Raw genomic sequence first — 16,464 nt, 5'->3', positions numbered from 1 at the left:
TATACAGAACAGGTAATGGGAAATTATATACTCTAACTTCTTCTTTACTTTCAATAGAGTAATATGTGAAATATCACCAATTTTTTATTCTGAATATCTCTGATTCTATCATAAATCATAATTTTCTACACATCATATCACTTTATGCTAACAAATGTATAGTATTTTAACCTTTTTTGTTGCCTTACCTTAGTGAAGACACTCCCACCTAGTATCACAATGCTCGTTTAATATAGTGGCGCCAAATAGTTGAGATCAAAGTATCCCATGTTGGTAGATGTATATCAATCTTGATTGCAAATATCAATTCAATCCGTCCTATCTACTAAAGATTAAATAAGAAGTCAGCAAAATTTCAAATATGACTTCAAAAAATGAAAATTCTATTTTTGTTGAATCTGAAGAGACTCGTATTACAGAGATCATTGATGCACTAAGAGATGTTGGAATGGTTGAGGCTTCAGAATCAGAATCTGAAAACATGTCCTTTACATCAGCAATTGAGGATTCAGATATTGAATGTACAGAAGGGCCAGATAGCATGCTTACACCAAAGAATCTTAATGATTTACCTTCAAAGGGATCAGATGATTCCCCTTTCAAACCAATAGTTGATAATAATCTTAAAAAAAATACAAATGTCAATTCAAATCAAAGATACAATCGTATTTTGGAAGGTCTAGGACAGGTTGAGATTGAAACACCTCTAAATCCATATACAATGACTATAGAGTGTTTATTATATGAGCCTCAGGAGGAAGACATTATTGAAGAAGATCTAAGATATATATACTTAAACCAAATTCTTAGTAAAAAGGAACAAAACTGTTTAACAAAGCTACGGCATTATGCCAAATATCACAAAGTTAAATTCCCCCATATTATTTGGATACAGGCTCTTAGGTTTCTGTATTCTGCTCAATTTCATCTACAGAAAACACTAGATATGATGACTGCCAACCTTAATTTTAGAATAGAAGAGCTTCCAATATATGAAGCTGATGTTAAGGATGATCTACAATTAGGAGCTATATATTGGCATGGAAGGGACTATAAGTGTCGACCAATGTTAATTGTACGCATTGATAAAATGGATCTCCTAGAAGGTGATATTAATAGACTTCAAAAGCTATTATGCTTTTGTTTAGAGTTTTTCTTAAGATATTTGCAAGTTGCAGGCAGGGTTGAAAATTGGAATGTTATTATTGATTTAAGTGGCAAAGGATTTACAGATCTACCAATACAGGCATTAAAATCAGTTATTTCACTGGTTAATACACGTTATAGGATGAGAGTATATCGTATGTTTATTGTAAATTGTCCCATATTTTTAAATTTATTAAGCTCAGCTCTACTATCTACTTTGCCTGGTACTTCAGCTCGCAAAGTTCGCTTTGTTGATGGAGCTTACTCCGACGAACTCCTTGAGATGATTTCACCATATCAACTTGAGCAAAGATATGGAGGGAAATGTCCAGATCTAACTGAAAACTTTTATCCATTTAAATTTTATCCCTGCAGTTCTAATCAAAATATGATAGAATTAGATCAAGCTGAACTACTTTCAAAAGTACCATTGGGGGTTATTGCTGGGTTTTCAGTTGAGATTCCACCAAATTATGATATTGAAAAGCTTACTTGGTTAAAATTCCTTCCTAATATGAGCTTCTCTCCATTAGTAGCTTCTAAACTATCCAACATTTTAGGCAGAGAAGTTAAATCGGTTACTTCACTACAGGATATATTTAATTTATCATCAAATATGAACGAACTAGATAATTAAGTAAAATTTAAGTATTTTTTATTTGTATATATTTATCTATATATAGAAATACTGTTGAGGGTTTAGTACTATCAGTATTTGTATCTTTCCTATTCATGCATACAAAATGTGTATCAATTACTCTTTATTACTCACTATACTTAGCTTATTGGATTGAGACAAAGAGCCTTAGATTACCCTATTTATTAAGTTTAACAGCTTATAGTAATTAAATAATGCTTAAGTATAAAAAGGTGTTTAAAAAGAAGATAGACACAGGCATCCGTCCCTGCATCCACCTTAAACAGATTACTTAAGCTGCAATGCATTGGAAGTAATCTAATCTTTAAAACAAAATGTCTAGTAAATGGGCAATTTCAAAAGCAAAGCTAATATTTTACTTCTTGCTACTTTGGAAAGATACATGTGATGCAGCGTACAATTTTAAAGCTAACCAAAATTTATTTATAGATAAAGATCTGAAAAACCACGTGAACAGATCGCCTGTTGACAGTTATGTTTTCTCAAACAATATGCTTCAGCTATCTTCGCAATTCCCAACTTTGTCGCCATATGACTCACTTACACTAATATGGTCCTCAATTTCTGGAACAATAAAGCCATTGACAAGAAGCCAAGGCGCACTATTGATACTATTTTTAATCAACCCAGCTTACAGATTCTTAATAGATGAAAATAATGAAAATAAAAGCGATTACTCTATAATTGAAATCTTGGAACAAAATCTATCAGCAGTAATATTTTGTCTAATTCAAACTGAAAGAGATGAGTCAGTATGTGATACAACAATTGATTTACTTCAAAAATACCTGAGTGACAAAATAATGTATGATATCACGGCTAGTTATCGTTTAGGCTTTCCATTAGATATACCAGCTAAATTAGATAATATTAATGAGTTATTATCTATTTTAAAAGGTATGGAGCATAATATGCTTGATAATTACTATACTAGCCAATTAAGTTTATTTCCTACTCAAGATCCAGATGCATTTATCTTATTTTTTTTCAATACAAAAAGTATCTTTGAATTGTATTATAAAATAAAACCAATAATACCATTTAAGCTTTTGGCACAAGATATTAGTACATTTTTAGATATTCTCAATAAGGACTGGGACCTTAAAATTTTAAATAAAAAAAGAAATGTTCAGGAATGGTTTTCGACAAAAGCCTCACCGTATTACAGTATATTTAAGAGAATTTTGGAAGATCTGAATATTTTACAGATAGAGATTAATAAATACACATATACTATAAATATTGAGAAACTGATACTTTTAGCAGAGGTCAGAGTACTATTAGAGTCAATTGGAAACTTCTGTCAGACATATATAAACCACATTGATCAATTTGAAAGTTCTCAAAATGAGATTACAGTAGTCGATAAAAAATTAAAGAGCTTTTATGAATTATTAACCACTTATAGCAAAGAAATTGCCAAAAAATACTCTCTTATATACTCTAATTCTCGAGCTGCTGCTGATACAGGTGAGGGTTTACCACTATCAAAAGCCAAACACAAAGCCTTATCAAGTGAAAATTTGACAGAAAGTGATTTGAATCAGGATATAACTAGTGCCTTGCTTAAAACTATTGCTAACTTCTTTATTGAACATGAAAATAACCCTTTTATACAAGAAACTGTATCATTGAAATGTCCAATCACAAAAGGACCTTTTAATGAAAAGTCTATTCTTTTTATTAAAGAAAAATACTATAAAAAAATTGGGAATTTGATTAAAGATTTAAGCTCTGTGTTGATACTCAGTCGAATGAACCTAGCATCAATGATATGTGGAGAACTTAAACAGCAGATCACTAAATTAGACAAATCCATTAAGAAGATTCGTGCATATCTTTATTTATTATATCCAAGGGTCGGAAAATCTCTAACCGAAAGTATATTCCCCTCTTTAGTTACTCAAAATGGAGTAGATGAATATGGAGAAAAAGTAATTATTTATAACCCAGATGACTCTTGCACAGTAATTAGCTTAAATATATTAGATACTCATATGCATGAAATAACACATGTATGTACATTAGTAAAAGATCAAGAAACTTTGACTAGATCAGTAATAAATAAGATTGCATCTCAAAAAGTTATTCACGATATTGGAACTAAGATTAAACAGATTTCTCAATCACAAGTATTACATGAGTTTCACGAATTAGCGAATGATATTAAAGCAACAAAGTTTGGTCACTTTGTAACGGAAGTAGGAAATACTTGGTCATCGTCTTTTAAACATTGGTATCACCTACATAGAAAGAGATCTCAACTTAGAGGATCTAGAAAATTATTAAGGCATGTATTTTATATTTATACATCAACTTTAGATAATATAATAGCATCTAAAAGACCAGAATTCCAGCAAATCCAACTAGCCACAGCCAAATTAAATACTAAGCATATTTGTCTACTATCACATGGTTATTTTGGCTTTATTGATCCTTATCTTCCCAAGAATGAAAGAATGTCCTATAGCAAGCACGTTACTAAAATTATGGGCAAATATTTTAATAGACCAGATATCCTCATCAATCAAGAATTCCCAATTACCGTTGTAAATCTTAAAGATCTCAACATGCTTATACAAGCTGATCAAGTAAGAAATAAAATTGGAAACTTGAATACCTATACTGAAAATAAATATGATATAACAAAAGTTAGTGGTTTTAAAAATAAGGTACTTCCTTATTTTGAAGGTAGAAAGACACATTACGTTGTTGTTGGTACGGATTTTTCGAATTTTGCATTGTGCAGGTGCTCAATTAATTCTAAAAAGCAAACTAAAATGTTGCAATTATTCGTTGAATTGTTATATCAAATGCAATATATTGACTTGAAGGTAACAGGATTTAATATGCTGTCATACTCATTAAAAAAGGCTATAAGGCAAATGTTGATCATAGTTGTGTTGAATGAATTTTCTATCCACTTATTACCAAAAATAAATAAAGATGGTTATCAGAGATTTTATAGTATGAATCACAGTAAACACAAAGCTTTGAAAAAGCGTGTAAGACAATACATACAAGAGCTACAAAATAATTCTTACAAGCTTTCAGTTATTATGGAAGCACTATATACTACTATCCTAACTGCCTTTAACCATTTCAAATATGATTCTGAGCTTAATATATTAAGGACATCTATAATGGGAGTAATTAAAGAAAAAAATAATGAATACCCTACTAGAGTAAGTGAGATTATGAGAAAAGTAACTTTAGAGAAATTTATTAATAACTTCTACTTCGGAAGGATTCGTCGAAATTTTAACTCATTGCAACACACTATATTAAATATGCTCAATGCACAACAAATCTTCAGTCTAGGCCAGTTGCTCAAAACTGACAGGAATATTGAAGATATTACTGATATTTCAACAAAGTTACACAATTATATAGAAATGATATATCCAACTCAAAATTGCATCGGTATAAGTGAAAAAAAACAAAGACTAGATGCATTTTTTGTTTTATGTTGAAAGTTGAAGAAAAATGAGATAACTGAATATTGAATATAAATGATTAGATCCTAACAATAATATTCACTGAAAAACTGAAATTAAATATTTCCTATATTATAATATTTAAATCACTTATTTATGATCACCTTGGCTCATTGTTGACTAAGGCAATGTTTCGTCTTAAAGTATTTACGAAAGGCTTTGTAGAACCAGTCTTACTACGAAGAGTCTCAAGTATAGCTTGATTTTTGCAGGCAACAGAGGAGCTTATAGATGGTCGTTGAGTATTAGTTTGATTAAGTAGATTTGAGGTGTATCTTAATTTTTCATCAGTAAAATTACCATTATTAATATTTATCTTGGGAGAGTTTGACGTTTTAACTGAACTAAGAACAGTTTTTATTGAAGCTGTAGTATTTCTAGATGAAGTAAGTTTATTTGTACTTTCATTAGTCTGTATATTATCTTTGCAAAGTATTTTGGTAGAAACTGAATTGCTTGAATTTATAATAGAAGCTATTTTTTGAGATTGAAGATCATTTGGGACAATTTCAATTGATTGAGGCATTGGGGAAAAAGATCTACTAGACAAGAAGTGTGGATTGATTTGCTGAACAGAGTACTTAATAGGGACTTGGGAAATTGGTGAAGGATATCTCATACTTAATTTCGTAGGTACTGGATTATTAATAGGATAGTTTGAATTAGTGATTAGAGGTAATTGCAAATGCGGTGCTGGGCTGCAACCTCTGACCATCCAAGAGTTGCGTACAATATTATTTCCTGATATTGGCCTATTAATAGTATTTGGGGTATGAATTCTTCTTGAAGAAATTGAATCATTAGAGTTCATTGTCATAACTTTGGGAGTGTAGCACTTAAATGAATCAAATAAAGGTACGTTGTGATTCTTCATGCATAGAGAGGGGCAGCTTGCATCATTAGATTTTGAAACTGTGACTGGAGAGGGGGGAGCCACTTCAAAAGAGGACATTCCGAGATTTCCAGAATTAATTCCAAAATAGTTAGTTATGTTATTAGTAAATGTATCTAGTGCATCGTTTGACAAAGTATATGGGACTTGGGAGGATTTGTAAAAATTAATAATAGTATCTAAAGGGAAATTGTCAAAATTAGAATGATCAAGGGAATGTTTGATAACTGGTTTAATTGGAGCTTTCTGAGATCTGACATTCGTAAAGTTAATACCACGAAAGAAGGGATGTTTCATAACCTCTCTAGTACTTTTAAGTCTATTTTGGGGTTCACAAACTAAAGAACATATAAGATCTAGAGCATCTTTAGAATATTTGTGATGTTCTGAGGGTAAATAGAAATACTTGTCCCAATTCATAACCTTTTTTCGTGTGATAAGCGAGTTTTGACCTGGATCTGATAAGGGAGGACCACCAAAAAGCATTTCATATATTATTATTCCAACACTCCATAAATCTGCACTTAAACTATATGGTTCTCCCCTATGTATTTCAGGAGCCATATAGTCTGGGGTTCCAGCTTGGAAATTTGGATCATGAACAACTATTGTGGAATTGCAAGACTTTTTATTGGATACCTTAGGATCTGTTTTAATTATGTTAGTCGGGACTGTCCAAATCTCCGATGTCTGCAATTCATTCGCTACATTTGATACAAAAGGATGCTGCTTATTTTCATTTTTTATGTTTCTTGAAAGTCCAAAATCTACTAATTTTATATGCCCCTTTTCATCTAATAATATATTATCAGGTTTGATATCCCTATGAATATACTCTTGATTATTATGAAGATAATCAAGAGCTAAAATAACCTCAGCTATATAGAATTTTGCTGTATTTTCATCAAAAGTGTGATATTCCATCAAATGACGCATCATATCACCCCCTGGCATATATTCCATCAACATGTAATAAAAGTGAGAATCTTCCCAGTAATAATATAATCTGGTAATCCATTCACTCTTAGAACTATACATTAGACTAATTTCAGTGTTGAGCATAAGGCCTGTATTTATTGTAGAGGGGATGTCTAAAGAAGATAAATAACTGTTATTTATTTTCAAGTTAACATTAGTATCGCATGAAAAACTATTCTCATCTGGGTTCTTATTTGATATGAGTTGACTTTTCTTAGCTTGCTTAAGCGCATAAATATGACCTGTCATTTTATCAAATACTAGTCTTACAATAGCATATCCACCCTGACCTATAACTGCAACTGTATGAAAGTCACTAAGGCTCACGCTACTGCGATTAGAAAATATCTGCCTGTGAAATGTTACTATTTCAGCTTCACTATCTAGAGTTTCTCCTTTACAAGGGCAGCAGTCTGAAGGAGAATCTTGATAAGTCGTATTTTTAGATTGTTTTTTATTTTTCGAAACATAATTGTTACTCCCAGTTGAGCTACTAGCTATTTTACTTGTACTTCGTAAAGAACTAGCAGAATTAGGATCAGATGTAGAGACCATACTTCGAGTTGCTCTACTGCTGCTTGTATTTGTTGTACTGGGAGTTCTTGAGCTTTGCACTTTAGTTGTACTGACATTGATGCTTGAAGAGACAGTCGAACGGTTAGATATACGAGATGTCATGCTAATCTTCAAATAGGATGTATTGTAGTATATCTATATTCTGTATAGACTAGATAGTCTTAAATAGTTTCTTTATATAAAAGATACAAGCTCGAAGTTAACCCCTGAAAAAAAGTCGAGACTGCCGCACAATGAAATAAAAGAATCCACGGAATCACGAAATCCTTATACTAACACCTTTGATAGTCTATAATGATAGTAGTATTCTATTCATTGAATTCTTCTGCAATTAAATATAAGGAACTTCATCCTCTAATTTATCTATGCACACACCAAATGATTACACACAATACTCATATCCCCGCATCCTTCTTGGCGCTGTATATATAGAAGCTTGGTACAAAGCTCCGGGAGTCTGCTTTTGACAGGTATTAACTACCTTGAGTAATCTGAACTTCAAATTACTAACAAAGAATCAAAGGTATGGAACATCTACTTTAGAATTATGGATACTATAGAATACGAGAACACAAATATACAATTTCAAGGCTTACCAGAGCTCCATCAACTGCTTCTATCTGGAGACTTCAATAAATTTCTCAGATCCCTTAAAAGCTTGAATTCCTCATTTTTTTTGGATGAATCTAACCAAAATATACTAACTTTTTCATTATTTCTTTTTGAGAGCCTACTCCAGTGTATACTATGCTCTGGATCGATTTTTGATCATTTGGAAAACATAAAGGATGACATGTTATTTTACTTGAAAGAGAGAAAGAAGTGTGAACTTAACTATACATTCAGAATTACAAATGAAGATGGAAGAGGTTTCACTCTGTTACCCTTAGATTATAAATATTCAATAAGAAGTACGTTCCAGGGAAGCAATAGTCCCAATTTCAGTAATACTCAATTACGAGAGGATATGTACAAGGACCCTGTAGTACCACCAAAAGAATTCTTGGAAGTAATAGGATATAAAGAGCCTATTACTCAGGCTGCAATATTTCAATTTCCTTGTGAAGCCTCAGCTGAGGAGCTAATGAATGAAAAGAATTTAATTGATACCTTGCGTCAGCAGTTGATAGATGAATCTTGGACTGATCAACTGAATTCTATCTGCAAGTTTCTTACAGAATTATCAAAGATTGTTGTCACTCTAGTGACAAATTACCAACCAACATACGAAAAGTTTTGTAGTGAGACTAGTGGTCTAATATATAAATCTATGAAATTCCCCTTATTCTATTTAGCACTAATGAAAGTTCTATTTGATGAATATCCAATAATGGACAAAACCCAAGAGGAACTTAATCCGAAGGATCCAGGTGATTCTCGTAGACTCGTCAATATAATTAGACGAAACAGGCTGCCGGGACTGAAAATCATTGAATTTATTTTCAACATATTAACTCCAATGACGGAAGTTCTAGATATTCTTGGTGGAAGTTCAGCCTGGAACTGTAGGGCACAGTATGCTCAATATTTTCTTCACTTAGCATTTGTATTCGATAATCCAAAATTATTTAAGTTTATAGCTGCTAAAAGTTATATGTTCAGTTACAATATATTTCAATGGGACCTATTGCTGAACTCAATGGCTCAGCATATTCCTTTGTTAGATATATTTCTGTATCCGCTTGCTACAGCTATAACAAGATTTCGTGTTATCCGTAGACTTGAGAGTAAGAATAAACCACTAAAAAGTGGAAATTCTGAACAAGATGATCCTGATAAAAACTTTGGTATAGAAGAAACTTCATTTGGAGAAAAAGCAAGTATAGTCACATTTCCTGTGGAGCCACGTTTCTTAACTAATAAAATAATTAAATATGCAAAGTCATTCTATGGAGAAATAGAAGGGAAGAGACTGGAAAGAAGTATACAGTTAGAATTTAATAACTGGGAATATATGCCTATAAGGCCTGATAGGATACGACATAAATTAATAATGCAAATGCAATCGGATGAGTCTAAATTAGATGAATATAGGGCCGAATTAACTGGAAATAATAAGAGGCGTAACAAAACTGCACTATATAGCGTTTTACCTCCTTTATCTTATCCAATTGAATGTAAGAAAAATTATTCATCTATAAAGGAGATTCCTGGTCAGATATATGCCCAATCATATTACTCTCCTAAAATGGATATACCTGTAGGTACTAAATTGGATTATGGTTTGACTTAAGAAACTATTAATAGTTAAAGATATATAATAATTTTTTCGAAGTTAATTATTAGGAGATTTAGATTATATAAGAAATATGAAATATATATTTGATAATTCCAACTATTTAAGTAATAATAAGAACTAATATCAAGTTACATGTGCACTAATTAACTACTTCCAACAGATAATTCGTAATATTCGTAATAATGATTAACTAACACTACCAATAATTTGCCAATTAATTTGTTAATTTCTATATCTACCTAAATCCAACTCTCAAGACTTAAAAATAGATTTCAACATCTTCTTAACTGAGCATTACGGGCACAATAGCTCATATATATTAAAGCATTGGTAGATGCTGTTAATGTTCTATTATCGAGGCTCATAAAGTACTGATTTGCCTGATCAAGTTCATTAACTTCAATGGAGTACTTGTTACTAAAATAAGATGTCCATTGATGTAGTATTGAATTAATATTAATACAAGTATTTATACTAGATGTATGAAGTTGACGAAGCGCTCTATTTGAGGGTGTTGATCCTGAGTTTGATATGTTATTAAAGTTGTTAGAAATTTGATATTCACTAGTGGGATTACTTCCGGCACCACTACTGTTACTTATTTTTTGGAGAATGTACTGATTATACTGATCTGACAGACCAACAATACAACTACTATTCCTTGGAGTTAATATAGAAGATTGCGATGGTAATGTAAATAATGATGGCTCTGACGATAGCGTCGAGACTTCTGAGTCGGTATATTCATGATCATACTGAGGAGTTCTTGGAGTATCATGATCTTCACGACTTTGAGCCCAGTTTGAAAGGAATTGCTCGTTTGAGCATACTGTTTCCTTAGTGTCAAATTCTATTCTTTCCTCATCGACCCATACCAGAAAGTTTTTTGAATTTCTTTGATCAGACTCTAATAAATTACTATTAATACTTTTCAGCTCATTATTTACATGGCAATTTACTTTACTACTTTGAGGAATTCTGGTATGTTGGAGTGTTTGCATTAGTTCTGTGCACGGAGGACTACCATCACTTCTAATTCTTTTTTCTTGCTCTGATTCACTATTATATAGGGATAAAATCATTGTAATGGGTCTATCCAAAGTGTTTCCTTCATATTGTATATCCGGAAGTTGCAATTTACGATTATATTTCCATATTCTGCACTTTTTGCCATTACTTCGTTTTTTCTCAAATTCTCTAATAGGAGCAAAAGGTTCCTGTCTATGTAAGTTATTCAGCATTCCATAAATTTGGTATATAGGATATTTATCTGTGCTTCTATCTACTCTACTATAGGATACCAACTCATCTATAATTTGTCAAACAATAACGAGGAAATAAGCGGTAACAAAGTGTCATTGTGTTAAGTAGACACCTAAAAATATTTAGTAATGTCATTGTATACAACTGTAGATTGAGCTATCAAATAAATGAAGTCACAACAGTATATTCATAAAGTATACTGATGTTATGACTATAAATATATTTAATTCTGGTTAATTTTTTTATTAAAAAAAAAAGATACATGCAAAGCCAGTAATACTATTATGTATAGCGCATTATTCCTGTTAAAGATTTCTCTACTTTTTACTAATGAAAATAAAAAGTTTGCAAAGTATTGGTATTTACACAGTAGAACCTTATTTATTTAAATAGTCCCGGTAAGGTGTTATACTGTTTGTTAAGGTATAAATTTTTTAGATTGTAGCAAGCAACAGAAAGTACGTAGGTCATTTATGGATAGTGATGCTAATAGTTGAAAAAGCTTTTGGAAGTTTCCATATGACGCGGTTTTTTGTAATCTTATAATGCGCCTTAAATAGTGACTTTCCTTTATCCTAAATAGATGGTGAAGTCTCAAGAGGTGTAGGTAATAACTATTTACTGATGAAACACTACAATTTTCCAGCAATATATCACTATTACTAATATTGCAAATATAGTTTAAGCAGGAGTTCAATATGATATTATTATAGGCGACTTGCTGAATTTGAGGAGTATTTTTTGGACCAATAAGTCTAAATTAAGGAATTCTGATATATCTCATTTTTAGGAGAAATATGGATTTAAATTACAAACTCAGATCCACAGCTATTAGGTGGACAATATGTCCAGATAAAAGTGGTTTGCAGAAACTATATTTTAATTGCAAATACTTGCAATGTTATCTTTAGATATAAAGGAATCAGACTTAAAGTGAATATAAATATATTTACATCCTATCAACTATTTTAAGTCGTCAATTAATATCTAAAGTATATCCATAATCCTAACTTGTAAATTAAGTACTTGATAATATTAAGCTCAACTAAAATATAAAAAGGGATTCAAATAGGAAATATCATCTTATAGATTAAGGATAGCTGGTTTAAGCTACTAAAATTTTTCATTAGAGACTTCTTCTGTAGTTCATATTTTATTCATAGTACTTGTATATCTGATATTATTTAGATGAATAAATTGCATATCTTAAATTTTTATAAGTAATGTGGTACTTAACAATTTGACATGTTCTTTATATTAACAGCCAATCAAACGTGTCCTAAATTATATATTGAAGCTTGATTAGTAGCATGCATAATGACCCGCTATAATATTTTGCTTGATTTACAGAGAATCGTATGTCTATGAAGAAGTTAAGATTGCCTTTAAAGTGAGTTACTATGATAAAGACATGGAATAAACGCAAATTAATAGAAACTCATGATTATGAAGGACAAGATGAGCTAGTTATGGAAATTTCACTTATTAGGGTTCCAATTATGTCAATACTGAATGTTGATTCAGGAAAACCTATTACACTTCGTCCCTTTAAGTCCCCAATGTCTGGACATATTCCTGGATCAAGTGTTGAGAGTCAGAGAATGACACTGGGGTGTAGAATTCCACGTGATTCTCTTTATGGTAATGCTTTGAAAATTCCAAACTTTAAACTATCTCCAAAAATTGGTGAAGATCTCCCAGCTTTATCTGAGCATGCACTAATAGATAGGTTGATTTTATGGGAACCTAAAGAAAATGATGGAACACACAAAATTGAAGTAGATAATATCTTAACAAAGTGGCTAAGAGAGCATCAAAGATCAGGGGTTAAATTTATGTTTGAATGCTTGATGGGACTAAGAGCCTTTGAAGGCCATGGATGTATACTAGCAGATGATATGGGACTGGGTAAGACATTGCAATCGATAACAATTTTGTGGACACTTTTAAACCAAGGATTTGATGGTAAACCTGCTGTTAGAAAAGCTGTCGTTGTATGTCCTGCATCTTTAGTTAAAAATTGGGCTTATGAGATAGAGAAATGGTTATTAGGTAAATGTCCTTGCACAGCTGTTGCTGAAAAGGATAGAGAAAAAGTTATTTCAATGTTTGCAGGATTTAAATATGATAGAGTTTCGAGAGTACTTATAGCATCTTATGAAACGTTTAGAATGCATGTCTCTAACCTAGATGGAGTACCTATAGATTTAATTATATGCGATGAAGCTCACAGACTGAAGAATGACAAAACCAAGACTTCGATAGCTATAAATAATTTACCTGCAAAAAAAAGATTACTTTTAAGTGGCACTCCTATTCAAAATGACTTGATTGAATTCTACTCCCTTGTTTCATTGGCAAATCCTCAAGCTCTCGGAGATGTATCAACATTTCGCAAAATATATGCAAATCCTATTCTAGAAGGACGAGAACCAGATGCTACTGAATACCAACAAGACCTTGCTGCTCAAAGACTTCAAGAACTTTCAAATATAACAAATTTATTTATCCTAAGAAGAGCAAATACACTTCTAGCTAAGGTTTTGCCTCCAAAAATAATACTCAATATCTTTTGTCGCCTAACTCCATTTCAAAATTACTTGTATAAAAAGTTTTTGAGATCAGCAGCTTGTAGGAAGATGCTTGATACTGAAACATCCTGTGGGAATAGTCGACCAATTGGGCTTACTGGTCAAGTTCTATCTTCTATTCAATCTCTTATGAAATTATGCAATCATCCCTCCCTAATTAAACCAAAAAGCTCAGGAAGCTATGGTAGAGGTTTTGAGGGTTGCGAGAAATACTTGGAACAGGCTCAAAGTAGAAGTTATACAAGTGGAGGATTTGGAAATGGTGTATCATCTAGAAGAGGAGTTGGGAATAATAGGTCAGCTTACGAATCCAGACCTGATATTAGTGGAAAACTTTACTTGTTATCTAGGCTTCTTTTTCAAATACGTAGAAGTACGGATGATAGAGTTGTCTTAGTAAGTAACTATACCCAAACTTTGGATGTGTTTGAGAGACTTTGTAGAGACCTTCAAGTTCCCTGTGTGAGACTTGACGGATCAACCAGTATTACTAAAAGACACTCTATGGTTAAGATATTCAATGACCCTAACTCTAATAGCTTTGCATTTTTATTATCTTCAAAAGCAGGAGGCTGTGGCATAAATTTGATTGGAGCAAACAGACTTGTCATGTTTGATCCTGACTGGAATCCTGCAAATGATAAGCAGGCTTTGGCTAGAGTTTGGAGAGATGGACAAAAGAAAAACTGTTATATTTATCGTTTTTTTTCTACTGGAACAATTGAGGAGAAGATATACCAAAGACAGTTATGTAAAGATGGACTTAGCGCAATGCTAGTGACAACAAGCGGAGACAACCAGTTAAAGGATGCAATTTCTGCTGATTTGGTTCGAGATTTATTTGTCTTAAGAGAAGAAACAATTTCGGATACACACGAAATGATTCAATGTAGTAGATGCTATACCAATGGCCAAACTAACTATATGATTCCCCAGCTTGAGGAGTTAGAGGAAGATAATTTAAATACATGGGCACACTATCACGATGTATTGCAAGTGCCAGATGAAGTACTAGCAGAAACCTTAGCAGAGTGTCATAGTGAAATGGAAATAAAAGAAAAAGTTACTGTAAATCCACTTGATCTCCCTCCAGGGTTTCAGCCTGTATCTTTTGTAATGGGGTGTAGAGTCGAGTTACAAGATGTGATCCAGTCTGGGGAAGAAGCAGACAAGGAAAATAAAGATGGGCAGAACGTGAATAATTTAGTAGTTAATGTTTTTGGTCAAAAAACGCAAGTAAAGAAGAAGACTGAATTGACAGATGAATATTCAGAAGAACTTGATAGTGAAAGTGAAAACTTCTCCTCTGATGAGGATATGACTGAACATGATTTGCTGGTGGAAAACATAGACTCTAATGATTAAGTTATTTGGCAATAGCGCTGTATACGCCGCCTTATTTCATTACTGGGAGTAGCTTGCAAGTGCTATGAATTTTAGAGAATCCGGCAGTATCCACTTTAACTTAGTGCAACTATATCAATAAATTAAGAAGATGTCAAGTGACTGGTGTACAATTGAAAGTGATCCAGCTGTATTAACAGAACTTGTTGAGAGGTTCGGGGTTGAAGAAGTCCAGTTTACAGAAGTTTATGAGATTTGTGACTCTAGCATAGAGTCAATTATTAAACAATATGGAAATATATATGGATTAATGTTCTTATTTAAGTATACGGACATTTCCCACGCACAGTTATCTTCTATACCAATAGATACTCCTGCAGGAATGTTCTATGCTCACCAAGTAGTAAACAATGCATGTGCTACTCAGGCAGTACTATCTATACTTCTGAATCGACTTGATATCAATATTGGACCTCATTTAAAGGATCTAAAGGACTTCACACAATCATTTGATCCAAATATGTGTGGTTTAGCAATTGGTAATAGTGATATTTTAAGATCAGCTCACAATTCATTTAAACCTATCTCATCACTAGAGTTTGATAAAGAAACAAAAGGACATAAAGAAAGTGATGCTTTTCACTATATATGCTATGTTCCTTTTAGAAATGCAGTTTATGAAATTGATGGTCTAGCATCTGGTGTTGTATTACTAGGACATGTTGATAATAACTCCACCATTAATGACGATGCTAACATTTCTACACTTTATAATTCTCCTGAGAATTGGGTCCCTTTGGCGATAAAGGAGATTAGAAGGAGAGTCTCTTTGTATAATACTGATTCTCATAATGAAATCAGATTTAGCTTAATGGCTATAGTTCCTAATGCTCTACTTAGAGCGAAAATTCAACTTTCAAATCTGCTCAAAGAGAAACAAAGGGTTATTTTAAAATTAATGAGTTATGGTGAAGATGTTGACTTTGATATAATTCAAGAATTTGAGGGGGAATTTGAGGAGGATGAGATACTTACATCTACAACTCTTGCTGAGCTACCAAATGATATTCCTTCACTTAAAAGACTATTCGAGAGTCTTAGAGACAAATTGACAGAAATAGAACTTACAATAAGAAGTGAAGAGTTAGTAAGACTTAAATGGAGGGAGGAAAATAATAGAAGAAGACATGACTTTTTTCCCTTTGTACTAGCAATGATGAAACATGCCTCAAAAAAAGGTCTCCTTACAAAGAAATTTAAACAGCTTATGTAGAGATGCA

The 16,464-nt window shown here is 32.3% G+C and overlaps 7 protein-coding genes across 7 annotated transcripts; 5 read left to right on the top strand and 2 right to left on the bottom strand.

Moving 5' to 3' along the window:
- Positions 1 to 361: 361 nt before the first annotated feature.
- Positions 362 to 1,783, top strand: cand_031890 (CRAL TRIO domain-containing protein; the record flags this gene model as incomplete). Its single annotated transcript, XM_067213415.1, has 1 exon — positions 362 to 1,783. The coding sequence occupies one exon, from the start codon at positions 362 to 364 to the stop codon at positions 1,781 to 1,783; it is 1,422 nt and encodes a 473-aa protein (XP_067066666.1).
- Positions 1,784 to 2,118: 335 nt separating this feature from the next.
- cand_031880 (uncharacterized protein) lies at positions 2,119 to 5,277 on the top strand (the record flags this gene model as incomplete). Its single annotated transcript, XM_067213414.1, has 1 exon — positions 2,119 to 5,277. One exon carries the CDS (start codon positions 2,119 to 2,121, stop codon positions 5,275 to 5,277), a length of 3,159 nt encoding a protein of 1,052 aa, XP_067066665.1.
- A 124-nt stretch (positions 5,278 to 5,401) lies between these two features.
- Positions 5,402 to 7,849, bottom strand: cand_031870 (protein kinase domain-containing protein; the record flags this gene model as incomplete). Its single annotated transcript, XM_067213413.1, has 1 exon — positions 5,402 to 7,849. One exon carries the CDS (start codon positions 7,847 to 7,849, stop codon positions 5,402 to 5,404), a length of 2,448 nt encoding a protein of 815 aa, XP_067066664.1.
- Positions 7,850 to 8,294: 445 nt separating this feature from the next.
- On the top strand, positions 8,295 to 9,980 carry cand_031860 (uncharacterized protein; the record flags this gene model as incomplete). Its single annotated transcript, XM_067213412.1, has 1 exon — positions 8,295 to 9,980. One exon carries the CDS (start codon positions 8,295 to 8,297, stop codon positions 9,978 to 9,980), a length of 1,686 nt encoding a protein of 561 aa, XP_067066663.1.
- A 278-nt stretch (positions 9,981 to 10,258) lies between these two features.
- Positions 10,259 to 11,227, bottom strand: cand_031850 (uncharacterized protein; the record flags this gene model as incomplete). The annotated part of the gene is made up of 1 exon (XM_067213411.1): positions 10,259 to 11,227. One exon carries the CDS (start codon positions 11,225 to 11,227, stop codon positions 10,259 to 10,261), a length of 969 nt encoding a protein of 322 aa, XP_067066662.1.
- A 1,422-nt stretch (positions 11,228 to 12,649) lies between these two features.
- Positions 12,650 to 15,205, top strand: cand_031840 (SNF2 family N-terminal domain-containing protein; the record flags this gene model as incomplete). The annotated part of the gene is made up of 1 exon (XM_067213410.1): positions 12,650 to 15,205. One exon carries the CDS (start codon positions 12,650 to 12,652, stop codon positions 15,203 to 15,205), a length of 2,556 nt encoding a protein of 851 aa, XP_067066661.1.
- A 130-nt stretch (positions 15,206 to 15,335) lies between these two features.
- cand_031830 (ubiquitin carboxyl-terminal family 1 protein) lies at positions 15,336 to 16,457 on the top strand (the record flags this gene model as incomplete). The annotated part of the gene is made up of 1 exon (XM_067213409.1): positions 15,336 to 16,457. The coding sequence occupies one exon, from the start codon at positions 15,336 to 15,338 to the stop codon at positions 16,455 to 16,457; it is 1,122 nt and encodes a 373-aa protein (XP_067066660.1).
- Positions 16,458 to 16,464: the final 7 nt, after the last annotated feature.

This window comes from Cryptosporidium andersoni (assembly GCF_001865355.1).
Source record: "Cryptosporidium andersoni isolate 30847 chromosome Unknown contig_1, whole genome shotgun sequence".
Taxonomy (NCBI): Eukaryota; Apicomplexa; class Conoidasida; order Eucoccidiorida; family Cryptosporidiidae; genus Cryptosporidium; species Cryptosporidium andersoni.
The sequence above is the reverse complement of the archived record's forward strand: the minus strand, read 5'-3'. Positions and strand labels throughout refer to the sequence as shown.